Here is a 27,486-nt window from a genome sequence, read left to right on the forward strand (position 1 = left end):
TTCTCTCTTTCATGTTGGCATTGGCTTGGAGAGATGGCATCACCCACATCTCCCAAGCCACTCTTAAAGGGGATAACCTTTTGGACTGCTCTATTTGTCATCAAAACCCTCCCATCTGTCCCTGATGCCAGAGCCCCCCTGGTCCTCCCTGTGACCAGTTTTTCTTCCATTCCCAATGAAACCATAAACTGCAACCAAAGCCACCTGCAGAGTCCAGAACATCCAGCGCCTTCGCTTTAACCTTTCTTCTGCCATAACTGTATGGACTGAGACAGGCAGGGACACTTTGAAAACATCAGTATAGTACATTTTTACAATGACGTTCTTATGATTATCTAAACCCAAACTGCTCCTGGCCTAGAACTGCACTTTTCTCCACATGCACCCACTCTCCAAAGAGCTTAGAACTATCTTTTATTTTAGAACAAGAAATTACCTTCCCAAGTGCAGTGAAAGCCTAACTGATCCATGGCTTAACTGGGCAAATGAAAAGTCCTAGTGAATAAATTCATTAATAATAATACTTTGATGGGAGCAGCGTGTGTCCCAGCAGCATTTATTTTTGTCTGTGGTGGTTTTGAGGAAAAGCATATTTCTTTGGCTTATGAATACCTAGATGGGAGGCATTTAACCGGGCAGTGCCTTTGGGGTTATCTAATTGAACCCCTAAACTGCCAACTATGAAACTGGAACACCTCACTGGTCAATTTCCCTCAATCTGTGTTGCTGAAACAAATAGGAATTGCCAGAAAGCATTCACGATTCAGAATTTGCTTCTTTTGGTGGATCTCTAGGAGCTAGAGTGCAGATGAGGCTATGATCATGAACCTCTACTTAACTCTTGAAGATATTCCAGAATCTACTACTAAAGCAGAACTGCCCAACAAAAATCCCTAAACACTCTGGCCAGAGTTGTTCCCCATGCTAGAATAGCCCTTCGTTACCTTTTAGCTGTGCAGGGAGGTGCTTGTGCTGTAGCCAACACTACTGGTTGCACTTGGACGAATGCTTCTAGGGAGGGGTGAGTCTCAGCTACAATAAGATCACTCGCCCAGCCAATTGGTTTAAGAAAGCGACTCCTTCAGTGAGGTCTTCCTCACTGGGTCATTTATTTGACCTTGATTGGTTTGTGTCTTGAGCACCATGACTCCAAAGTGCACTCCAGACACTGGGAGGTATTCTACCTTTGGTAACCATAGTAGTCCCCCTGATGCACTCTGTTCATTCAAAGCTTTAAAGGCATGCTTGCATCCACTAACCACTAAGGAAATCATCTCCCTAATATTACAAAGTCACAGGCCACCAGGGTGACTCAGCCAACTAAGTCTCTGACTTCAGCTTGGGTCATGATCTCGCGGTTCGTGGGTTTGAGCCCCATGTCGGGCTCTGTGCTGACAGCTTAGAGCCTGGAGCCTGCTTTGGATTCTGTGTCTCCCTCTCTGTCTCTGACTCTCTCTCTCTCTCTCTGCCCCTCCCTCATTCACACTCCATCTCTCTCTCTCTCAAAAATAAATAAAACATTAAAAATTTTTTTCCAAGTTAGAAAAGTAACAGAGAGAATAATCAATTTAAAGAATGTGAACCTGACATTGTGGCCTTTGATTACCACACAGAGATTCAACAAAAACCGTGAGAACTCCAGAGTGGTATAGCTGGGAGTAGTGCATTAATGTCTTAAATTTTGTTCACATCTCTCAGTTAGGCTGAGAGTCTGACTAAAATGGGGTGATTGTTAAAGACAAGACAACAGGACCAAAATGGAGTTGCATATGCTACGCCGCCTCCTCCCTCCCCCCATCACCAAAATAAGACTTAACAGTTTTGGTAACTTACTTGCATTTTGGTCTCCCAGAAATAGAATCTGAAACCAGTTGGTTAAAGAACAAAATTCAAAATTTAAAGATCTAATTGGCTTTATTCAGTGATTCACAAATCGGGCAACATACAGTCTAGCAGATAGAAAGAAACTTCAGAGAGCAGTATAAGGCAATACATTTCATAGACAGAAGGGAACAGAAACAAGAATGTTACACTAGACAAACAGGTGGATTGGTTATTACAAGGCTACTTTTCTTCTGGGGATGGCAGGGGTTCTTATCAGAGCGATTACCTACCTAATGCAGATCGGGAAATTCCTGATTGGTTTCAGATTCTGTTTGCGGGACAGCCAAAACTGCAACTAACTTCAGTTCGGTGACATGAGGGGGAAGAAGAGAGGGGGCCAGGGAAGGGGTTGACAACTCTGACTCCATCTTGCAACAGCCACTGTTCTGTGGAGTCCTTAGAAGAGCAGAACTTTCTTGGAATCATGATAAGCATCTTGAGGGTTAGACACCTGAAAAGTCCTCCCATATCACAATACTGAGCAAAAAAAGGTCAGCCAACCACTGAGGAGCCCATGCCCAGTGAAAATTTTCTCCCAGTGTGGGTTTAAGCCTTAAAAATACCATCTCCCCTTGTCTTCTTCAGATGGGCACACCCACTGAGTTGAGTTGCCCTTCCTGGTTTGCAAACCTAAATAAAGATTTGTCTCGGTTTTCCTTCCTCATAGGCGGGCTCCTGAGGATTTTTCTTAGCATAAGGGACTCCATTTGGGGCTCACTGTCCTTAACAAGTCAATCAAGAATTTCCTGATTACTTTAGTTAGGTAATCTACCTGATGAAACCCTGGCATCCCCTTAAGGAAAGTAACGCGGCAGTCACCAATCTACCTTTTTGCCTCATCTAATTTTTTCCTGTTCCCTTCTGCCTGCGAAATCTCTAGCATTGTATAGTTCTTCCAGCTCTTTCCATTCTATCTGCTAGACTGGATGCTGCCCGATTTGGGAATTGCTGAATAAAAGCCAGAAAGATCTTTAAAATGCACTCAGGATTAAAATTTTGTTCAGGAAAAAATAACTGGGGGGCATGGGAAGGCACAGGTTTGTGTGCCTGTGGCTGGAAATCAGCAAGTATCCCTAGATGTGGTGTGATGGGGAGAAGAGGTCCTCCTGGAGTCTCGAGCGGCCCCCATAATAGCTCTCCCTTTGGCCAGAACCGGTCAGCTAGATCTTGGCGCTCGCTATTTTGCCCCCCTTGTTTTGGATCCTAGTCTTCCCTGGGGGGCGGAGGCCTGGAGGGCAGCCGGGCAGATGTAATGCCTGAAGTCGTGGATCCCACAAGAGACCACCAGAGTCGTAAGTCAAAGCCAAGCGGCAAGGGTCGTTTATTGCAGGTTCGAACCTGGACCTCCGCGCACTCGTTGCCGGTGACGTTAAGAGGCCCTGATCAGGGTTGGTACAGCGTTTTTATAGACAGAGACAAATAGCACAGGGGAGGTTTCAAATTATGAATCCTGATTAGTTGGTTTTAAAGTAAGGACATTTGTTGTCCTCTGATTGGGCATCCTTTGTCCTTTGGCGGGAAGGCTTTGTCCATTACTTGTGGTGGGAAGAAAAAGGGGGAAGGGGAGGGATGTGTTAAGCAAGCAGGTTTACAGAAGCGAGAAATGCCGGTTAGTTCATGTACAGTCACTTATTCTATTACACACCAGACTACATTTAGGAAGGTTCACAACTTACTCTATTACATAGTGAGTTACATTCAGGAAAGGTTTCACAATGCTCGTAGCAAACAGCAAGCAAAACAGACTTCTCAGCAATTGTATTTCTTATCAAAGATCCATAATAAGCAGAAAAGAGAACTTAGCTTTAAACTAAGGCAGGGCTGTTCTTTTCATTCCCCCTTTTTCTTGTGCCTAAAGAGCCAATCTTGGATCTTTAGTTTTCTATTTGTAATGTCTCGAGAGGTTGGTACTGAGTTCGTAAGACCATTAATTGTATAGCATTGAACCTGTCTTGGACAAAATTAATAATTTTGTTTATGATGCAGGGGCCTAACGTGAGAGTGAGAAGCAGGATGGCCAGAGGCCTGAGTAAAGAGGAGAGCAGGGTAGTTAACCATGGGGACGCATTGAACCAGGATTCAAACCACCCTGCCTCCTGTTCTCTTTCTCTTTTTCGTTTGGCTAGCCCTTCTCGGACCTTGGCCATAGAATCTCTTACTATTCCTGTGTGGTCAGCATAGAAGCAACACTCTTCTCCTAGTGCCGCAGAGACCACCTTGCTGTAGAACAGCAGGTCTAATCCTCTCCTGTTTTGTAAAACTACTTCCGAGAGGGAGGTTAGGGACTTTTCAAGCGAAGTGATGGCAATCTCTATTCTTTCTATATCTTTATCAACTGCTTCTCTAAGTATACTAAATCCCTTGTTTTGTATTGTTAAGGCTGAGATCCCTGTCCTTGTTCCGATGGCCCCGAGTCCAAATATAGTGTCTAGAGTTAGAGCCCCTGCAGTGATGAGGTCTCTCTTAGTTACTCTTTTGGGTGCTATCCACGTCTGGTCTACATACTCAGTTGTGTGGTATATGATTTTTGGGAACACAATTACCATTATACAGAATTCTGACTGATTGTGTGAACATATCTTTATAGAGGCAAGGAGTTAATCCCGCATGAGAACAAAGCCACCATGAGTTATCTGGTGGAATAATCCAATTTTCTGAAGTATTGAATATATTTCTGTTATTTATGCATAAGTGGCTATATTTTGTTGGCACTGTTCCTATACATGTCCCATTTCCTGTAAGTACTTGTAGTGTGAGGCCGGGTCTTCTCTGTCCCCAATTGCAAGAGTCTGAGTTGTTTGCGGTGCTATAGTTTCCTACTATTGCTACTGACTCGTAAAATGGAGGTTGTATAGAATAGCATAGCCAACAAGCTTCTGTCTCCTTAGGGTTAGTATGGTTTAAGGCCTGATAAGTGGAATTTATCATTGTCCATAAGGGGTCATTTCTAAATGGGGTTTGAATTTTTGACGGGCCCCCAGGGTTAATGGAGGGGTTGTGGGAGGGAGTGTGGGAGGGTTTTTTTTTTTGAAGTAGTCCTGACTATAAGGACTGCTTGAGTGGACGGAGAATTGGGAGGATTAGTGCTCTTATCTGTGGGCCGTTGGGTAGGATCGGGCTTATTCGGGGGCCCTACTGATTGGTTTGGCCCTACTAGGGTTGGTAGAGTCTTGGGTTCTGCCTTTAGTTTTATCTGAATAACAGTTGCATAGTAGGGTGGCCCCCGATATAAATAGATTCCCCAACTAAGTCCAGAGGTCCATCTGGTATCTTTTTTTCCATCTTCTAGAAATTTAATGCGGACAAGGTTACAGGTAGAGGTTCTGGATAGCTTGTGCTTGGGGCAGGGGCTAGCAAATTTCATGTCAATATAATGGGGTTTTACGTTCCATTTCCAGCTTCCATCATTGGTAGTGACACAACTCCAGGACTTAGAGTAGTAGCTTAAAATTCCTCCACATGTGGTGTGAGCGTTCAGTCCGAACCCTGGTCATGCATAAAATCCCCTCTGGCTTAGACTTTCTCGTTCCCCAGGTCTATACCCATATACGCGTGCAGGGGCTCGGCGTTGGCATTTCCCTGGGGTAAGGATAAGGTCAGAGGGATGAGGGAGTAATCCCATGGAGACAGCTACATCTTCTAGGTTGAATATAGGTCGGGCCACCAAGAATTTAAGGGAGTATCTGATTTAGTGGTGGTATTATAGACTTCATGAGTTTCTAAATTAATAATTTCCCACGTTAAGGTATAGGGGATATGAGGGTTGCCCGCAATACTTATCAGTCCGTAGAAAGTGAGTAGGAGTATGCTGATGAGTGTTCTTTTTTTGGTCATTATGGGTCAGGAGCTGGTATGGGTCTTTGGTGCAGAGTTAATTTTAAAGGATGGGTCTTACTCTGGTCAACTGTCCAGGCTGTGTTGGCTTCTGGCACGAAGTCTTCTCGAACTGCAAAGGGATCAGCTGGTCGGGCGTGGGTGTAATGGATCCAGGTAGCAATCCCGTCGACCTTGAGAGCGGTGGGCATAGTCAGGATCACAATGTAGGGTCCCTTCCACCGTGGCTGGAGGGTCTCTTGCTTATGTCTCCGCACGTATACCCAGTCTCTGGGTCGGTAGTGATGGGGCTCGGGGTGGGGGGGGCGGTCTCATAAATGGCTCTCAGTCTGGGCCAAACTTCCTGGTGGGTGTGCTGGAGTTCCCTCAGGGAAATAAGAAGTTTATGATCATCAAATTCAGTTAACACATTAGACTGTAGGTTGGGAATTATGGGGGGGGGGGAGGGGACTCCATACATGATTTCAAAGGGGGTTAATCCCAGTTTGTAAGGGGAGTTCCGCACCCCGAACAGAGCGTAGGGGAGTAAGACTACCCAATTAGCGCCAGTCTCCATGGTCAATTTAGTTAAGGTCTCTTTTAGAGTTCTATTCATTCTTTCTACCTGTTCTGAGCTTTGGGGTCTATATGCACAATGTAGTTTCCAATCAGCCCCAATAAACTGAGCTATCCCTTGTATTACCTTTGAAATGAATGCTGGTCCGTTGTCTGATCCTATTAGGGTAGGGAATCCGTACCTGGGCATGATGTCTTCCAACATTTTCTTTGCCACTACCTGCGCAGTCTCATGCTTGGTGGGGAGGGCCTCTGTCCATCCTGAAAAGGTATCTATAAACACTAATAAATATTTATATCCATATTTTCCAGGCTTTACCTCGGTGAAGTCTACTTCCCAATAGGCTCCCGGCCTGGTTCCGCGGGTCCTGGAGCCAGGGTTTTTCCCGTGGTTGGTAGCGTTAGTTAGTTGGCAAGCTTTACAGCTAGCAACTATCTGTTCAATTTCTGTCCTGGAGTCTCTAATGGTGATCCTAGCATGTCTTATTAAGTCCTGCATTTTTCTGGTGCCCATATGAGTGGCTCGGTGCATCTTGGATAAGACTTTATTTCCCATTTCTTCTGGGAGAATTATGCTACAGTCTGCTGCTCTCCACCATCCGTTAAGGCACTGAGTTAAAGGTAATTTTTGGATCCAGTTTAGGTCTTCTTTAGTGTAGGTGGGATTTTCTGGTAAACTAGCTGAACCGGGGTCTGGTAGGGTGGTCATTAAAGCACAGTCCACCTGTAAGGCTGCCTCTCGAGCCACCTGGTCAGCCAAATTATTTCCTATGGCCACCAGTGTGATCGGTTTTTGGTGGCCTGGGCAATGTATGATGGCTAGTCGTTTAGGCAGCCAGAGAGCCTTTAAAAGAGCCAATATTTCTTCTTTGTTTTTGATAGTTTTCCCCTCTGCAGTTAACAGTCCCCTCTCTCTATATATAGCTCCATATATGTGGGCCGTAGCAAAAGCATATCTGCTATCGGTATACACGTTTAGTCTCTTGTCTTTTCCCAGAGTCAGTGCCTTGGTTAAGGCCACAAGTTCAGCCCGTTGGGCAGAGGTGCCAGCTGGCAAACGCTCTGCCCAAACAGTCTCAGTTTCAGTTGTGACTGCTGCCCCTGTGTACCTTTGACCCTGATGTACAAAGCTACTGCCGTCAGTGAACCAGGTAACCTCGGCGTCTGGTAGAGGGTGATCCTGTAAATCTTCCCGAACTCCATGAACCTGTGCCAATATCTCAGCATAGTCATGGAGAGGGGTATCTAAGTCTGGGTCTGGTAGCAGGGAGGCAGGGTTTAGTGTTCGGGGGGGAGCATAAATGATTCTGAGGGGGTTTAATAATAGTCCCTGGTAGTGAACCAGTCGGGCGTTACTTATCCATCGGTCAGGAGGTTGTTTGAGGACTCTCTCGATGGCATGAGGGGTTGTAACATGTAACTCTTGTCCCATAGTTAACTTATCAGCATCCTTTACCATTAGAGCTGTAGCAGCGATCATACGGAGGCAAGGGGGCCAGCCAGCCACTACTGGGTCTAGTCTTTTTGAAAGATAGGCAATGGGCCTGGGCCATGGGCCAAGGAGTTGCGTCAGTACTGCTTTGGCTACCCCCTTGTTTTCATCTACGAAGAGATGGAAGGGTTTGGAGACATCGGGGAGCCCTAAGGCTGGCGCCGACAACAGGGCGAGTTTAATTTGTTGGAAAGCCTGCTCAGTTTCCTCGGTCCACTCAAAGGGCGCCTGTTCTCGGGTGACCAGGTAAAGAGGCTTAGCCATCTCGGCGAACCGAGGTATTCACAAGCGGCAGAACCCGGCCGATCCCAGGAATTCTCTCACCTGCCTTCGCGTTGTGGGTCGGGGGATGTGGAGGACGGTTTCCTTCTGTGCATCAGTGAGCCACCGCTGGCCTTCTCTTAACAGATACCCCAAGTAGGTTACCTCGGACCTGCAAATTTGGGCCTTCTTTGCTGAAGCCCTGTACCCCAGGGCACCAAGTGTCCGGAGAAGGTTCCTGGTGCCTTGCAAGCAAGCTTCGGCAGTTTCAGCGGCGATTAAAAGATCGTCGACGTACTGCAAGAGAGTCACTTCGGGGTTTTGATTCCGGTACTCACCCAGATCCTCGTGAAGTGCCTCATCGAATAAGGTGGGTGAGTTTTTAAATCCTTGGGGGAGCCGGGTCCAGGTGAGTTGTCCATTTATGCCCCTCTCAGGGTCGGACCACTCGAAGGCGAAGAGCTCTTGGCTTTGGGGGCCAGAGGCAGGCTGAAAAAAGCATCTTTTAAATCAAGGACAGTATACCATTGTCTTTCTGGGCTGAGGGCACTTAGGAGGGTATAGGGGTTGGGTACTGTTGGGTGTATGTCCATGACTCGGCGGTTAACTTCTCTTAGATCTTGTACTGGACGGTAGTCCGCACTGTTAGGTTTTCGTACAGGCAGCAGGGGGGTGTTCCAGGCTGAATGGCAGGGACGCAAGATGCCTAAGTCTAGGAGGCGACGGATATGTGGCGTGATGCCATTTCTGGCCTCCATTGACATCGGGTATTGTCGGACCCGAACTGGATCTGCCCCCGGTTTCAGCTCTATGAATAGAGCTGGGCGATGTTTAGCCAACCCCATACCCCCGGTTTCAGCCCATGCTTCCTGAAACTGCTGGAGCCAGGGCTCTATGTTTTGACTTTGCGAGGGTGGCTCCTGATGGAGTTGATATTCATCTTCTAATCTTAGAGTAAGTATGGTCATGGGTTGGTTGTGAGGGCTAGTCACTTGGGGGCCCCCTGGCGTAAAATGAATCTGGGCCCCCATTTTAGTGAGTAAGTCTCTTCCTAATAAGGGGCAGGGGCTGTCAGGGATGACTAGGAAGGAATGGGTGACCTTTCCATTTCCTAGGTCCACAGTCCCCTGGGTGGTCTAGGGATATTTTTTTATTCCGGTAGCCCCTTGGACCCAGGAAGATTTTTTAGAAATTTTTCCATGGGGTCTGATCAAGACCGAATGTTGTGCCCCTGTGTCGACTAGGAATTGCACTGGGTTCCCCTCCACTTGTAGCGTTACCCTAGGTTTGGGGAGGGGATCCGAACCCCGTCTTCCCTATTCTGCATCTTGAGTGACGAGGGCAGGTGTGGTTTTTGGCTGCCACAGTTTTTGATTATGACGTGGCTTTTTCTTTTTAGGGCATTCTCGGGCCCAATGGCCTTTTTCTTTGCAATAGGCACATTGGTCTTTATCCAGGGGCTTTTGGACAACAGCGGCCAGGACTTTGGTCATTTTTTCGGTAGCTTTAAGTTGCCCGTCCTCTGGAGTCTCTCTATTATTATAGACACGCTGGGCAATGCGGAGTAAGTCCTGAATCTGTTTTCCCTCCAGGTCCTCTAGTTTCTGGAGTTTCTTTTTAATATCAGTGGCTGCCTGATTTACAAAGGCCATTACAACAGCAGCTTGATTTTCGGGGGCCTCGGGGTTCATGGGGGTATACTGTCTGAAGGTTTCCATTAATCTTTCTAAATAAGCGGCAGGGCTCTCTGTCTTACCTTGTATTACTGAATACACTTTTGCCAAATTAGTGGGCTTGCGTGCAGCAGCCCGGAGACCCGCCATTAGAGTCTGGCGATAAATGCGCAGCCGTCCCCTACCTTCTGCCGTGTTGTAGTCCCAGCCATCCTGTGGGGGTCGGGTCAAGGGAAAAGCTGCATTAATGAGATCAAGGTTAGCAGTGGGTTGGCCGTCATCTCCAGGCACCAGCTTTCTTGCTTCCAATTGAATTCTTTCTCGCTCCTCGGTGGTGAACAGGATTCGGAGGAGTTGCTGACAATCATCCCAGGTGGGTTGATGGGTGAACATAACGCTGCCCAAGAGAGCTATTAAATCTTTAGGGTTATCAGAAAATCGGGCATTCTGGGTTTTCCAGTTATACAGGTCACTGGTAGAGAAGGGCCAGTATTGAAGTCGGGGGTTCCCCGTACCATCAGGAGGCCCTATTTCCCGTAAGGGTAAAGCTACGGTGGAGTCAGGAAGGCGGAGTCCTGGCTCATGTGGGGCCCGCCTATGGGTGCGTCCAGCTGGCCCTTGGATTTCGCCCCCATTAGGCATGAGCGCGGGTTGAGCCTCCCGATTCTCTAGTTCTTCCATCGGCTGGGCTATGGGAGGCTCTGCCGGCGCAGGGGGAGTGGGGTCAGGAGCAGGGATGGGGGCAGCTTGTGGAATAAAGGGGGGAATCTGGTAAGGGGGAGGGTCGAGAGAAAGTAAATCTTAGCTGTCGGGGAGGACAGGGGGTGCAGTTGGAGTTAGCGGCTTGAGAGGGTTGATAGGTTTAGCCGCTAGGATTTGGCATGACCCTGCTGTTAAGAAAGAGGCCATCCAAGGAGGTGGATTTTCCACTAAATCTTGCCACACCAGAATATAGCGACTCTGGTCTGGGTGACCTTCTTTCCCTGGTAGGGAAATCCTTGATTTTACTTTAAGGACCACAGGGAGGCAGAAGCTTCCCTCTGTAGGCCAATTGACCCCAAAGGTGGGCCATTCAGAGCGGCAGTAGGTGATCAACTTTCTTTTGCGAATGTCTAGGCTTAAGCTGTGTCCTCTAGCTCTTACATCCTTGAAGTTGGTGACGAGGAGGGAAAGAGGGGTGCTCTGCGTTTGGCCCATGTTATGATTCTGAGGAAGAGGAGAAGGGAAGGGGGCACAGGCAGCACGGATGCGGGGGGGTGCCGCTGGCCAGGGGGTGGCACGGAGGGGGCCCTGAAGCGGCTGAAACTAGCAGTGGAGGAGTTCGTGCAGGCGACCTCTGAGGGTGAGACTCCCGGCGGCTTGGCTGGGCCCAGGCGAAGGCGAAGGGGCGGGAGGAAAAGCTGCAGGGAGCTGAGGAAGGAGAGAGAGGAACAAAGGATGGAATAATTAATTCCGATTAGCCGAGAAAACACTTAATTCCAATAAAGCATCCGACCCATGAAAGAAAAACAAAAACTAACAAGAATCTTTCGCAGAGGTTCCGACTTTCTGGTGCCATTTCGGCCAGCCCCACAGAGAAAATTATGATTAGGATGGCGGTAATTACAAGGGCCCAGGGGTGACAATACATTTAGACTGACACAGAAGTACTCGCGTACTCGCCTGTCCGCGTCCCTCGCGGGAACTTAGGTGCCTCTTAGCATAGGCGGGCAGGTATAAACCCCCTGCTTGGATCAAAAATTTTGACCGCCTTAAGCCATATGAGGATCGCCGCGGAAATCGGGTTAGAGCCCACTCGAATCCCGTAGCTTACGCCGTGGGACTACACATAGGGTAAGTCAGGCGCGTGCCCCTGACTCCCAACAATCATTCCAGTCAATTTAACAGACAGACACACAGACACACATCACATCAGAACACGGGTAACAATGGGCATGCCTACTGGTTTTTCAGGCGCCTAGAGATGTTTCTTAGCACTCTGGACTAATTTATACAGAGAAACTGGAAGTCCGTAGAGAAAGTGAAAGTGGTTAACTCGCAAGCGCGTTGGGCGTGAGTGGCCCACAGAAAAGAGTCCTGATGGGCCAAAAAGGCCCCCCCCGATGGGCCAGAAAGGCCCCCTGTGTCAGTGGACGTCTCCAACTGACCCCGGCTGGGTGCCCTATAGAGCGTCCGCCAGGGTCACACCAGCTTCCAGACAGAACCGGTTCTCCAGAGAAGAAACACAGATCAGAGAAAAGGAAGAACGTTAGAGCCGGCTTACTTACCGATCGATCGGAATCAGATACGACCCATTGACCAGAAGTCTGGTGGGCTCAGGGGAAATCTCGGTGGGACCTCCAAATGTAATGCCCGAAGTCGTGGATCCCACAAGAGACCACCAGAGTCGTAAGTCAAAGCCAAGCGGCAAGGGTCGTTTATTGCAGGTTCGAACCTGGACCTCCGCGCACTCGTTGCCGGTGACGTTAAGAGGCCCTGATCAGGGTTGGTACAGCGTTTTTATAGACAGAGACAAATAGCACAGGGGAGGTTTCAAATTATGAATCCTGATTAGTTGGTTTTAAAGTAAGGACATTTGTTGTCCTCTGATTGGGCATCCTTTGTCCTTTGGCGGGAAGGCTTTGTCCATTACTTGTGGTGGGAAGAAAAAGGGGGAAGGGGAGGGATGTGTTAAGCAAGCAGGTTTACAGAAGCGAGAAATGCCGGTTAGTTCATGTACAGTCACTTATTCTATTACACACCAGACTACATTTAGGAAGGTTCACAACTTACTCTATTACATAGTGAGTTACATTCAGGAAAGGTTTCACAATGCTCGTAGCAAACAGCAAGCAAAACAGACTTCTCAGCAATTGTATTTCTTATCAAAGATCCATAATAAGCAGAAAAAAGAACTTAGCTTTAAACTAAGGCAGGGCTGTTCTTTTCACAGAGACGCTGGAGGGGATGTGGTCAAATTGGGCAAGACTGATAGAGCGCCGGGGCCTGACAGGGCATTGGAGAGTGGAGGGCAGGCGCCCAGAGGGGAAGGCAGGGTTGCTGAGGACTGGTCAGCCGGCTCACAGGCGGCTGAGCACTGCGCTGGCGCCAGGGAGAAGGCGAGACGTTGGCCCTCCCAGCTTCCTAGAGCGGCCGCCGAGAGGCGGGGCGGCGGCGCGCCTGCGCGACCTGGGCCGTCGGAGAGCTGGTCTCTGGGCGACGGGTTCTGGGCGGGTGGTGTGGCTGGAGGACTGGCTGTCGGGGACCTGGGGAGGTGAGCCGCCGGGCGGGGCGCGGGGGCGGCGGAGGCGGCGGGGGGGGGGGGGGGGACGGTGGCGACCGGCAGTGAGGGTGCACGGCTCGGGAGGGCGGCGGGGACGCTCGGCCCCGCCCGGGGTGAGACTCAGGGGTCGGGGGTGCTGGCTGAGGCCCGGCCTGGAGGCGGTGCCCGGGGCGGGCGGTCTGGCTGGGCGGGGATCCGGTCCCCGCTGCGGTGAGGAGTGTAGCTGGAAGCGCTTTGCAGCCCCGGGCAGAGAGTTGGGAGTAATGGCTTCTGTGCTTTATCCTTTCTCCCAATTATGCAAACAAAGCGTACTCATTAGGGACAATTAGATGACGCGGGTGGGAGCCAGAAAAGTGAGAATAACCGCAGTCTGCAAATAGTTTCGTCTGGATGCTTCCTGACATTTTAAAATTTGCTCACAATTATGCACATTCATACACGGGTGCATGTGCATTTCGAAATGGGATCGTACTGTGGCCTTTAAAAACTTAGTATTAGTGGGATGCAAAAGTACTGTGCTAAAATTTGCATAATACTTACCAGAGGGTACAATAAAATCGACCACTTTAACCATTTTCAAGTGTGGCAAAATTGAGCGGCATTAAGTACATTCATACCCTTGCGTTTTGAAAATTATGATACCGTCAACCGGCGGAATGCATTTGTTCACATAGCGGTCAAAATTGGTGCTAGCGTTAGTTAGGACGGCACCGAGACATATTTCTGTGAGGATAATTAAAAGGAAACGTTTTCGTTGCAGTTTATTTTCCGTAGTTAGTACACACTACACAAAGCTGTAATGCTCACAAAGTGACGCTTGTGCAGGAAAATAGCAGAATCTGTGTATTAGGGTGATTGCCTCTTTTCAAAATGAAAGTGTAGCACATAAAAGGGAGTTTTAATTTTTTCAATATACATTTTTAAAGATTTTATTTTTAACAAAAAGGGTTTTTTAAAGATAAGGTACAGCTCTTAAAACCACCGTACTGTCTCTGACTTGCATAGGCCTAAGAAGTCAGGGAATGGTCGGTCCCCTTCTAAGTTACAAGTGGTGGCCAGGAAAGAACACCACCCTGTTTCGAGCTGTATGTAGTGCAGAAGTGAAAACGCATTAGTATTAGTACATTATCTGCAAGGAAATGTCAGTGAGTGGTTTTAGTCATAATTTGATGAAGGGATTTCGGAGAACTTGCATCCGCTTACACGTGTGTGTGTGTGTGTGTTGAGGGTCTGATGAATGGGGGTGCTCTTACCTGTCGTGTTAATGCTGAAGAAAGGCAGACAAATTTTGGTTAAAAATGTAGTCCTTTCTGTAGGTCGAAATGATGGGAATGTTTTGAAGGTAAACCCTCAGTATATACTTAGGAAACTGACAGCAGCATCACAAATACTAAGTCTGCCACTTGAAGTTTTCTGAGGCTCCTCGTGTCCAGGCTGCATCAGTGCAAGGGCATTCGGTGATGTCGGAGAGTTGCTTGGGAGTAGAAATACATAACGTATAGTAACCATAACTTACCTTATTTGTCAGTCTTCAGGATTTTTGTATCAGAAACGCTCTGAAAGAACTCCCCAGGTGAATCATGAGATGCTCTGCAAGATTGGATTTTTGAGCTTAAACTTCTGCCTGATCTTACACCTCTTACCCTCCTTCCTTGTTTTATTACAGTGTGTCAGACCAGACATGCCTATCCAACATGCCATGTGTTTTCTTCATTTTCTGTCTTCCTGTAAGCTCTGCAAGGCGGTGGTGTTTTTTGTTTATTTGTTTTGGTTTCTTGTGGTGTTTTGTTTTTGGTATCCTTATTCGTTATGTAGTCCTTAGTGCCTGGGGCATAGCTGGTACCCAGTAAATACTGTTAATAAAAGAATGAATCTAAATTGGAGATAAGAATAACAATATTTAATATCTTTGATTGCCACGGTTTTTTTTTTTTTTTAAACCTAAGATAGAAATACATCAGAAAAAAGTGATAACAGTTCTTCCATTCCGAGACCTTTTTCTAGAGGCGCCTGGGTGGCCTAAATGGTTAAGCGTCCAACTTTGGCTCAGGTCACGATCACAAGGTCCGTGAGTTCGAGCCCCATGTCAGGCTCTGTGCTGACATCTCAGAGCCTGGAGCCTGCTTCCGATTCTGTGTCTCCCTCTCTCTCTCTCTGCCCCCCTCTCAAAAATAAGTATATATTTAAAAAAAAAAAAAAAAAACAACCAAACCCTTTTTCTTTTGAATAGTTGTGGACTTAGAGAGGGTTGCAGAAACCGTACCGAGTTCCCTTATATTCTTTGGTCAGTTTGCCTAGAGTTAATATCTTGCATAACCATAGTACAAGTCCTCAAACTTCAGAAATTTACAGTGTACAATGCTATTCATTAAACTGCTGACTTTAATTACAGAGTCCAGCAGTTTCTCACTAATGACCTTTTTCTGTTCCAGGATCCGATCTAGAATCCCTCATTCCACCATTCCATGTAGTTGCCCTGTCTTCTTGTTTTCCTTCAATATGTGACAGTCTCTCCATCTTTCCTTGTTTTTCATGACGTTGACACTTTTCAAGTATGTTGTATGGGTATTTTTAGAATGAGTCTCACTTTGGTTTTGTCAGATGTTTTTTCCTGCTTCAATTGAGGATGATGTTGCTATGTGTTATTACTGTCGATACTGATTTTGACCTAGTGGTGTCTTCCATGTGTCACCATTGTAAAGAGTGATTACTTTCCCTTTGTAACTAGTGATTATTTGGGGGAAGATACTTTGAGACCTTGCATGGCAATATCCTGCTTTTCTTTACTGTTCACCCACTAATTAGCCTTCTTGGTGGATCTTATCACTGTAATGGTCTAGTGGTGACTTTGATTTCTGTTATTCCTTCTCCAGATAATAATTGGAATATTTCCTGAGGAAGAGTTGTGCCTTCTTTCCCTTTGTTTTATTTCTTCAATTATTTGTATCTGTGTGATGTTGGATACATATCCTTTGGGCTATGATGCGGTGCTAATGGTACTTATTTCGTTGCTTAAATATTATTTCGTTGCTTTGGCCCTTGGGGGCTCTTTGCAGTGGCTCCTGCTTCCCCTTAAAGTGTCCACATCCTTTTTGGTGTCTTTCCCTGACTTTCTGGCCCCATACATTAATTGTGTTTGTTGTATCTTCCCTTCCCCAGCCCCCGAGACCACCACTTCTCCCAAGATCCCTAGTTCCTTTCTCCATGTTCACGGTTTATTGGAGAATGATACTGAGAAACCAAGTTTTGGGCGCTAGGTTTGAGCTCACTTCTTATCTGATGTACGGGTTCAAGTATACTGTAACACTCTAGTTATGTACTGGAAGCAGTCTTTCTTGTTTCCTTATCAGCGTATAAAATAAAGCATATGTGCCCTCACACTGGTAGGAAAAACACGGGAATAAGAGACTGCTAAATGAGGATTAAAAAAAATTTTTTTTAACATTTATTTATTTTTGAGAGAGAGAGACAGAGTGTGAACTGAGAAGGGGCAGAGGGAGAGAGAGGGAGACAAAGAATCTGAAGCAGGCTCCAGGCTCTGAGCTGTCAGCACAGAGCCCGACGCGGGGCTGAAACGCACCAACTGTGAGATCATGACCCGAGCCGAAGTCCGGCACTTAACCAACCGACTGAGCCACCCACGTGCCCCATAAATGAGGATTTTAAAAGAAAACGAAATACGTCATGTATGAGCTGAAGAAGCAAAATGACAAAAAAGGAAACTGTCCCTGAAAAATGCCCAGATAATTGTTTGGGATTTCCCCTGTTTTTACAAAGCCATTTTCATTGCAGGATTGAGACTGGGCCTAAGGTATGAAGCTCTGGGAGAAGAGGCCCGATCAACTCAGGTTGCCTCCTAGGCCTGGGATGGGTGAAGTTTTATTTCTGTTCTCAAAAGCTGGTTGGGACATGGAGAAACCCTGAGGCATTAGGAAACCTGAATTTAACTGGGCAGCTTCAGCTCACTGGCCCCCATGTCTTTACTGTGCCCTGGGTCTTTCCAGGTCTTTAGCTTTCTCCGTGTTCATGGTTGCAGAGGCTGGGCCAACACTTTCTCCCCAGTTGAAGGCCTGGAACCCCTCGCCAGGTTCCTAGGCTTTCGCCCTCATTTTCCTGTCAGTTAGTCTTCTGATCACCTGTGTCCAGATACTTCGCTGGCCTCTTTGGACATTTCTGTAGCAGCTGCTTTAGAACAGGCCTGCTTGGAGGCTTATTTTTGGTGCTAATTGTGCTGTGGATCTCCATTTCCTGAGATAGGTCTTGCCATTTCTATTTCCTGCTGGGTGCCTTCCTTCAGAACATTTGTCTCTGGGCTCAAGTTCATTCTCTTTAGCCTCACTGCCAGATTTCTGGTCACTGTGAGCAGCTTTCTAGTCCTTTCCTACTTGGGTTTCTTGCTCTTCTCCAGTCTATTCTGCAGGTTTGTTGGGGAAAGTCTCTGTCCCTCTTCCTCTGACTTTCAGCTGCCTTCTGAGCAGTTGTTTCTGCTGCTGGGGCTCAGCACGGCTGGAGCCTGTCCCTCTTGCTCGGCTCAGCCTTCTTTTGTTGTTGCTGGTCTTCAGCTCTGTCTGTAGGCCTTCAGCCACTTACTTTATCATTTCCCTCCTTTTCCTTTGCTTTTGTTTTCTCCAGTACTTCTTCTTTTTCTCCACTGTTTTTCCACATCAAAGCTTCACTTCTCTGCCAGAACTTCAGCTGACTCCTCAGCATGCATGATCCCTAATGTAGTTCTTGACTGGACTGACTCTTCATGCCCTGAGAACAGGAGTGTAGTTTTTTTGTGTGCTAGCTGGATGGCAGCCTACTTTCTGGCATGAGCTCTTTCCGTCTGTGGTTAGTCACTCTTTTTTTTCTCTGTCCTGACAGCATTGGCTGAGTCTGGGAGATAGCGAATAGGTATTGGTTTATAACCAAGTAGGGGATGGCTTCGGAGTGAAGGGAGTGATTTCTTCAAATGTATTTAATGGTCGCAGGAGATGGAGGATGGTTTCAGGGGACGGTGAACATCATTTGTGACTTGGTGCACTCAGTTATGGGACACTTTACAAGAGGTACCTAGGCCGGCTGTTTATCTCACCCTTTTTGTGGACTCTTTTTGTTTTGTCTCTTTGTCTTAACATTCTTGGTCTTTGTTTTTTCTTTTGCATGTTGTGTTTAGAGGTAGCATTTTGCTCCTTTCATTCTCTTCTTAATTGCCGGGTCATGTCTTAGGTTGGTCTCGTAATTTTTAGGAGATCTAAGGTCACGTCGGTTGGTTTTTCCATTTGCAGTTTTTGAGTGCAGCCACCATTTGCTCTCAGTACCCCTTCAAGGCTTGCTGCCTCTCCCCCTCAGTGCCTGTCCCTGTGTCCTGGGAGCTGCCTGATACTCATTTAGTGTGTTTGGTAAAGAGAATTCTTGATTACTTTGATGATTGTAAAAGTGACATGTAAAAATTCACGGAACACTGGTTAATAGGAAGGGAAAGCCTTTATCCCACTTTCTGGAGAAGATAATGGGTGAGAACACTCTGGCAGCAAGGCTAAGAAAGTTTTTGTGCATATTCCAGCTGTACTTTATTTTTATTTTAAGTCTTAACTAGTTAATAACTATAACTTTTAAACCTTGCCCCAAAATTTATTTATTATTTTAGGAAAATGGGACAAGACAAAATATATAATGAGTAAAGTAACAGGGAGGCAGATTTCAGACACACCAGTTTAAGCACTTCTAACATTTTGGCATTTTTGCAGTCTGTCTTTCTTCCTTTCTTTCTTTCTTTCTTTCTTTCTTTCTTTCTTTCTTTCTCTTTCTTTCTTTCTTTCTTTCTTTCTTTCTTTCTTTCTTTCATGTTCATTTATTTATTTATTTATTTTTTTTTAAATTTTTTTTTTTCCAACGTTTTTTATTTATTTTTTTTTTTTGGGACAGAGAGAGAGACAGAGCATGAACGGGGAGGGGCAGAGAGAGAGGGAGACACAGAAGCGGAAACAGGCTCCAGGCTCTGAGCCATCAGCCCAGAGCCCGACGCGGGGCTCGAACTCACTGACCGCGAGATCGTGACCTGGCTGAAGTCGGACGCTTAACCGACTGCGCCACCCAGGCATGTTCATTTATTTTTGAGAGAGAGCACAAGTGGAGGAGGGGCAGACAGAGAGGGAGACACAGAATCTGAAGCAGGCTCCAGGCTCCGAGCTGACAGCAGAGTCTGATGAGGGGCTTGAACCCATGAACCATGAGACTGTGACCTGAACTGAAGTCAGATACCAACTGAGCAACCCAGGCACCCCTGTAATCGCCATTTTCTACATGCATTCTTAAAAGAAAGAAAAGAGAGAGGCGTAGTACACAAACGTTATGTTGAAAAATGAAATAACTACACATAAACTAAAGGTTCCTTTAACTACTACTCAAACTCTCCGCTCCTGTATTCAGTAAGAGTTTTTGTGAATCGCCCAAGCCATCTTAAATTCCTTTGAGTACTTATGTACATCACACGTACTTACACTTAGACGTATATATGGCTTTAGATTTTTTCTACGATTATATCTAAGATTTTTTTTTTTTTAATATCTTAACATGTTTTGTTATTGATGGGCAAGGCGGTCAAGAGCAGCTTCTCCTCTCTTGCATAACAGCGTTTAGAGTAGCCTTGAGCTGGGGACATTTCCTTGCCCCCAGAGATGAAGAGCACTCTGGGCTTATTGCCTTCTGAAGGACTATCTTTCTCTGTTCTTGCCTAATGTACACCCCTTTGTTCTGCCTATTGCATGTGCCAGTGACCCTCAGGCCTACCCCTGCTTTCTTTATTTCAGACCCCACCGGCAAGGGGTTGAGGGTCCTACTGCAGCATTAGGCGTAGTGCTTGTCTCCACACTGTCCTAAACACGTTGCCTGCGAAAGTGATCTGCTGCGCATGGGGAAAGCAATGGATTGCAAGACGTTGAATCTTGTGCATTCTTTCTCTTTTCTCTTCTTGTGAGTAAGTTTTGTACTACTTGAGTCAGGTGTGTATTTTGTTTCTTCTTAGCAACTTAGAATCGTGCTCTGGCCTCTTGTGTGAGTAGCATTTACTTGCCTGTTAACCTTGGCCACACAGTCTGAGCACCCAGCAGACAGTGAAACAGTAATGTTAAGAGTCCAGTACAGTCTTTTAAACTGTTGTACTAGATATTTCATCCTAGGAAGTGCCACACTGTTATTTATTTCTATTGATGAACAAGTCATTTATTTCCAATATTGTGTTACTACAAAGAGTACTCTAGTGAACACCTGTGCGAATGTCTGTATATCTACCTCTGCAAGTGTTTTTCCAGGGAGATTCCTAGAAGTGAAATTCCTGTAGCCGAAGTAATGGGACTTCATAGTTTTGCTATAGACTTTCACACTACCTTTCCTGGTGGCTGTATGCATTTACGCTTCTATCACTGTTTTGTTTTTTGTTTTGTTGTTATTCTTTTTTCTGGTCAAGAGGTTTTCAAATATTGTAGTCGTATATCACACTTTTCCTTTTATTTTCTTAAGAAATCCTTGCTTACTCTGAGGTTCTTACTCTTTTGTTTTTGAAGTTAAGTCTTTGGAATTCATTTTGTGTGTAATTGTACTTTTATTTTTATTCCCTAGCCAGTCGTCCCTATGCAAGTCATTGATGTCTGTCCTTTTCCACTGTCTTGTAATGCCACTACTGTCATATACCAGATCAATGTGTGCATATAGGTCTTCGGATTCTGTGCTATTCCTTTTATTTGCAGTTTGTGTATTCCTTCAATAATACTCACTTTTAATTGTTATATTTTTATAATAAGCTGAATTGTATGGTAGGACAAATCTTCCCACCTTTAAAATAAAAGGTTGTCTTCACTATTGTTGACCTTTACTAATTTTTGTAATTTGTAGATGTTTATCAACTGTGAAGAAAGTTTATATTGGGTTTGTTATGATTTTATAGACTTTTCAATTAATTTAAGAAGAATTGATGTCTTGGAAATGTCTTGGAAATACTAGATTTCATATGCTTAAGACTTTTTCAGATATACTTTGTCATTTGGTAGTTTACTATTTCCCCCATTAAAGTTGTGTACATTTTTTTAAGAGCTTTATTTCTGGGTATTTTATGTTTTAGTTGTTGGTATTTTGTTCTGTTTCTAAATAGTTGTTGCTGTTATGTTTGAAAAGTATTGATTATACATTGATATTCAGCTTTTTAAAAATATTTAAAAAAATTTTTTAAAAACATTTATTCATTTTTTGAGAGACAGAGACACAGAGTATGAGCGGGGGTGGGGCAGAGAGAGGGAGACAGAATCTGAAGCAGGCTCCAGCCTCTGAGCTGTCAGCACAGAGCCGGCCATGGGGCTTGGACTCATGAACCGCGAGATCATGACCTGAGCCGAAGTTGGACACTCAACTGACTGAGCCACCCAGGTGCCCCCATGTTTGTTTATTTTTGAGAGAGAGAGAGAGAGAGAGCGCTAGCGAGTGAGCAAGCTGAGAAGGGGCAGAGGGAGAGGGAGACAGAGGATCTGGAGCAGACAGCTCCACGCTGTCGGTGCAGAGCCTGATGCGGGACTTGAACTCATGAATCGTGAGATCATGACCTGAGCCTAAGTCGGACACTTAACCAACTGAGCCACCCAGGTGCCCCGACATTCAGCTTCTTAATTACCTATCATATTTTAAGTTTTTCAGTTGATTCTCTTAGACCTTTTAGATGGATGTTTATATCACTCATGAGTCATAGTAGCTTTTAAAAATTTTAATTTACTTTTTTTATTTTTATTTTTCTTAAAAATTTTTTATTAACATTTATTTATTTTTTGAGAGTCAGAGAGAGGCTGAACACAAGCAGGCGAGGTGAAGAGAGGTAGACACAGAATCGGAAGCAGGCTCCACGCTCTGAGCTGTCAGCAGGGAGCCCGATGCGGGGCTGGAACCCACCAACCATGAGATCATGACCTGAGGTGAAGTCAGTCGCCCAACTGACTGAGCCACCCAGGCGCCCCTAATTTTATTTTTTTTTCAACGTTTTTTATTTTATTTTTGGGACAGAGAGAGACAGAGCATGAACGGGGGAGGGGCAGAGAGAGAGGGAGACACAGAATCGGAAACAGGCTCCAGGCTCCGAGCCATCAGCCCAGAGCCTGACGTGGGGCTCGAACTCACGGACCGCGAGATCGTGACCTGGCTGAAGTCGGACGCTTAACCGACTGCGCCACCCAGGCGCCCCATCCCCTAATTTTATTTTTAAGTGATCTCTTTACCCAATGCGGGGCTCGAACTTATAACCGAGCATCCAGTGTCTACCAACTGAGCCAGCTAGGCGCCACATCTTTGATCCTCCTTTTCTAACAGTTTCTGCATATTTCTTCCTCTTCCTCTCCTCCTCCCTTCCCCCTCCTCCCCATCTTCCCCCTCTTCTCTTTCCTCCCTTTCCTCCACCTCAGCCCCCTTCTACTCTTCCTATTTCCTCTCCTCCGCCACCGCCGCCACCGCTGCCGCCAATTTGGTTGCCTTTTATTTCGTTTTGTTGTCTGATTACTGAGGCTGAGACTGCCAACAGTATGTTAAACACTCCTCATCCTCCCCTTCCTCCTCCCCTTCCTCCTCCCCTTCCTCCTCCCCTTCCTCCTCCCCTTCCTCCTCCTCTTCCTCCTCCTCTGCCGCTGCCAATTCGGGCGCCTTTTATTTTGTTTTGTTGTCTGATTGCTGAGGTTGAGACTTCCAACACTGTTAAACAACCGTGGTGAGAGTGGACATCGCTGTTGTGTTCCTGGTCTCAGGGGGAGTGTTCTCAGTTTTTCCCCATTGAGGATGATATTAGCTGTGGGCCTTTCATATATGGCTTTTATGATGTTAAGATATGTTTCTTCTATCCCAACTTCCTTGAGGGTTTTTATTAAGAAAGGATGCTGTATTTTGTCAGATGCTTTTTCTGCCTCTCTTGACAGGATCATATGTTCTTATCCTTTCTATTAATGTGATGTATCACGTTGGTTGATTTGCAAATATTGAACCAGTCCTAGAGCCCAGGAATGAATCCCACTTGATCATGGTGAATTATTCTTTTAATATACTGTTGAATTTGATTTGCTAGTATCTTGCTGAGATTTTTTGCATCCACATTCATTAGGGATATTGGCCTGTCATTCTCCTTTTTTGTGGGGTCTCTGTCTGGTTTGGGAATCACCATAATGCTGGCTTTAAAGAATGAGTATGGAAGCTTTCCTTCCATTTTAATTTTTTTGGAACAGATTGAGAAAAATAGTTATTAACTCTTCTTTAAAAGTCTGGTAGAATCGATCTGGACCAGGACTTTTATTTTTTGGGAGATTTTGATAACTGATTCCATATCTTCACTGGTTATGGGTCTGTTTAAATTTTCTGTTGCATCCCATTAGGGTTTTGGTAGTATGTGGGTGCCTAGGAATTTGTCCATTTCTTCTAGATTGTCCAGTTTGTTAGCATATAATTTTTCATAGTATTCCCTAATAATTATTTGTATTTCTGTGGTGCTGATTATGATTTCTCCTCTTTCATTTGTGATTTTATCTATTTGGGTCCTCTTCTTTTTGAGAAGTCTGGCTAGGGGGTTATCAATTTTGCTTATTCTTTCAAAAAACCACCTCTTGGTTTCATTGATCTGTTCTTTTGTTGTTTTTTCAATTCTATATCATTGATTTCTGCTCTAATCTTTATTAATTCCCTTCTTCTGCTGGCTTTGGGCTTTATTTGCTGTTCCTTTTCTGGCTCCTTTAGGAGTAATATTATGTTGTGTAGTTGGTACCTTTCTTGTTTCTTGAGATAGGCCTGAATTGCAATGTATTTTCCTCTTAGGACTGGTTTTGCTGCATCCCAAAGGGTTTGGACTGTTGTGTTTTTATTTTCATTTGCTTCCATGTATTTTTTAATTTCTTCTTTAATTTCCTGGTTGACCCATTCATTCTTTAGTAGAATGTTCTTTAACCTCCATGTATTGGGGACTTTCCAAATTTTTTCTTGTGGTTGATTTCAAATTTCATAGCATTGTGATCTGAAAATATGCATGGTATGATCTCAATCCTTTTATTTTTGTTGAGGGCTGTTTTGTTACCACTATGTGATCTATTTAGGAGAATGTTCCATGTGCATTCGAGAAGAATGTGTGTTCTGATGCTTTTGGATGAAAAGTTCTGAATATATCTGTTAAGTCCATCTGGTCCAGCATGTCATTCAGAACCATTGTTTCCTTATTGATTTTCTGCCTAGATGATCTGTCCATTGTTGTAAGTGGAATATTAAAGTCCCGTACAATCACGGTATTATTATCTATACATTTCTTTATGTTTGTGACTAGTTGATATGTATATATGTGCTCCAGGTTGGGGATAATAAACATTTACGGTTGTTAGCTCTTGATGGATAGACCCCTTAATTATGATATAATGCCCTTCTTCAACTCTTGTTATACGCTTTAGTTTAAAATCTAGTTTGTCTGTTATAAATATGGCTACTCCAGCTTTTTTTTGACATCCATTGGCATGGTAGATGGCTCTCCATCCCCTCACTTTCAATCTGCAGGTGTCCTCAGGTCTAAAATGAGCCTCTTGTAGGCAGCATATAGGTGGATCTTGTTTTTTTTTTATCCATTCTGATACCCTGTATCTTTTGATTGGGGCATTTAGTCCATTTACATTCAGAGTGATTATTGAAAGATACGGATTTAGTGCCACTGTGTTATCTGTAGGTTTCATGCTTGTGATGATGTCTCTGGTCCTTTGTAGTATTTCCTGCTTTCTACTCAGAGTCTCCCTTAGGATCTCCTGCAGGGCTAGTTTAGTGGTCATGAACTCCTTCAGTTTTTATTTGTCTGGGAAAGCCTTTATCTCTCCTTCTATTCTGAATGACGGCCTTGCTGGATAAAGGATTCTTGGCTGCATATTTTTCCTATTCAGTACATTGAATATTTCCTGCCACTCCCTCTGGCCTGCCAAGTTTCAGTGGACAGGTCTGCTACTACCGTTATGGGTCTATTGTGTAGGGTAAGCCCATATGTCCCTAGCTGTTTTCAGAATTCTCTCTTTATCTTTGTATTTTGCCAGTTTCACTATGATATATCATGGTGTTGACCTGTTTTTGTTGATTTTGAAAGGTGTTCTCTGTGTCTCTTGGACTTGGATGTCTGTTTCCTTCCCCAGATTAGGGAAGTTCTCAGCTATAATTTGTTCAAATAAGCCTTATGCCCCTTTTTCTCTTCTGGGACTCCTATGATATGGATGTTATTTCATTGCATTGGATTGCTACCTGGCTTTCTTTTTACTTCCATTTGGGTGATAAATGCTTCTCCATCCCTTGACTTTCAATATACATGTGTCTTCTTGTCTGAAGTGAGTCTTCTTGTAGGCAGCATATAAACCCAGGTCTTGGGTTTTTGTCTTCTCTGTCACCCAGTGTCTTTTGATCGGAGCGTTTAGTCCATTTACGCTCAAAGTAGTTACTGATGGATATGTATTTATTGCCATTTTGTTACTTGTTTTATGGTTGTTTTTTGCAGTTCTTCCCTGTCCCTTTCTTCTCTTGCTCTCTTCTCTCTTGGGTCTGCTGGCTTTCTTTAGTGATATTCTTGGATTCCCCTTTCTTTGTTATTTGCATATCTATTGTCAGTTTTTGATTTGTGGTCACCATTAGGTGTATATATATAGCATTTTATGTATATAGTGCTGTATGTTAAGTTGGTGGTTGCTTAAGTTTGAACCCATTCTAAAAGCACTAAATTTTTATTCCCCTCCAACCCATGTTTTAAGTATATGGTGCCATACTTCACATCATTTTATTTTGTGAATCCCTTGCCTGAATTTTATAGGTACACTTAATTTACTGCGTTTTTGCTTCCTATTCTTTTTACTCCTGCTTATGGTCTTTCCTTTCCACTCAAAGAGTGCCTTTTAATATTTCTTATAAAGCTGATTTAGTTGATGAATTCATTTGTTGGTCTGGAAACTTTTTCTCTCTCCTTCTCTTCTGAATGATAGCTTTGCTGGATAGAGTATTCTTGACTGCATAGTGTTTCCTTTCAGCACTTTGACCATATCATGTCACTCCCTTCTGAAAAATCCACTGATAGCCTTACAGAGTTTCCCTTGTGTGTAACTGTCTTCTTTTCTCTTGCTGCTTTTAAAATTCTTTCTTTATCATTAGTCTTTGCCATTTTAATTATTAGGTGTCTTGGTGTGGACCTCTGTGGGTTGATTTTGGGGGGGATTCTCTGTACCTTCTGGATCTGGATTTTTTTGTTTGTTTCCTTCTCCAGATTTGGGGAGTTTTCAGCTATTATTTCTTCAAATACATTTTCTGTCCCCTTTTCTCTCTCTTCTCCTTCTGGGATCCCTATAATACAAATGTTATTATGCTTGATGGTGTTGTTGAATTCCCTAATCTACTTTAATTTTTAATTATTCTTTTTTCTCTCTCCTGTTCAACTTGGTTACTTTCCATTACTCTATCCTCAGGATTGCTGATCTATTTTTCTACTCCCTCTAGTCTACTCTTTATTTTCTGTAGTGTATTTTTAATTCCAGTTATTGAGTTTTTCATCTCTGGTTCATTTTTATATTTTTTATCTCTTTGTTGAGGGTCTTACTGAGGTCCTCCACTCTTAAGTCCGGTGGGTATCTTTATGACTATTACTTTTAGTTTTCTATCAGGCGTATTACTTATCTCCATTTTGTTTAGGTCTTTTGCTGATATTTTGTTCTGTACTTTCATTTGGGACATATTCCTATTTCCTTGTTTTGTCTAGGTCTCTGTGTCTGTTTCTGTATATTAGTAAAGTCACCTATGTCTCTTCCTGTTGGAAGTAGTGGCCTTATACAGAAGAGGTCCTATAGTACCCTGCAGCACAGTGTACCTTATTCACCAGAGCCTGGCATTGTAAATATATCTCTTATGTGTGTTAGATGTTCCCTACTGTTGTCGCTGAGCCATGTTTGCCTTCTATCCAGCCTCTGCAATGGCTCTCTTTGCCTGTTGTGGGCACGGTTTGTATCCTGTGTTGTTAGTGGGCCAGTCAAGGGCCATCTTGGGCTTGAATTAAGTTAGACCATGTGTTTTCCAGAGCTGTGGTAGCACCAAACTGCAGGGTACTCTCCCTGTGTTGTTCCCTGAGAAGCTTTCATCAGTAGGTGAGGCCTGCTGCCAGACCAGATGTCTGCCTCCGGCCCACTGCTGGGGCCCCGGAGACTAATGTGTGTGGTTGTCTTCCCCTTTCTGCTGGGCAGGAGTCAATTTGGATTGGTGCTGGCCCCCCTTGGGGGTGCTTGCACACTGCCAGGCTCGTGGTACCACTTTGGATGTAATGGTGCTGAGGGCTTGTTGGAGGGGGTAGGTTACAGGAGATGGCGGCACTGTTAACAAGCTAGGTGGAGAGTGTTCACACTGTGCTGGTTCCGGCAGGTGTGAGAGGGAAATGGCTCCTACCAGCTCTTTTGTTCTTGGAGAAGCCTCCTAAAGATATCTGCTCCTCCAGCACATGCTTTTGAGATTAGTAAATAAATCTCTTTCTTGTATACCCG

General features: G+C 44.9%; 2 protein-coding genes across 4 annotated transcripts in view; one reads left to right on the plus strand and one right to left on the minus strand.

Moving 5' to 3' along the window:
* Nucleotides 1-3,498: 3,498 nt before the first annotated feature.
* LOC131511523 (uncharacterized) lies at nt 3,499-12,489 on the minus strand. The gene is given in 3 exon segments (XM_058729186.1): nt 3,499-6,010; nt 6,013-8,505; nt 8,508-12,489. Coding segments are annotated over 3 exon segments (5,175 nt in total). The 5' UTR covers nt 10,897-12,489; the 3' UTR covers nt 3,499-5,717.
* Nucleotides 8,259-27,486, plus strand: part of ZNF445 (zinc finger protein 445) — a 37,247-nt gene continuing 18,019 nt past the window's right edge. The window contains exon 1 of one of the 3 annotated variants that reach the window (XM_058729179.1): nt 8,259-8,396. The gene's annotated coding sequence lies outside the window, so the exon portion shown is untranslated. Of the gene's footprint in view, nt 8,397-12,797; nt 12,953-27,486 lie in introns of those variants that run through there. The other 2 variants (XM_058729180.1, XM_058729178.1) reach the window with 2 other exon arrangements.

The sequence above is a fragment of the Neofelis nebulosa genome, chromosome 5 (genome assembly GCF_028018385.1).
Source record: "Neofelis nebulosa isolate mNeoNeb1 chromosome 5, mNeoNeb1.pri, whole genome shotgun sequence".
NCBI classification, from domain to species: domain Eukaryota; kingdom Metazoa; phylum Chordata; class Mammalia; order Carnivora; family Felidae; genus Neofelis; species Neofelis nebulosa.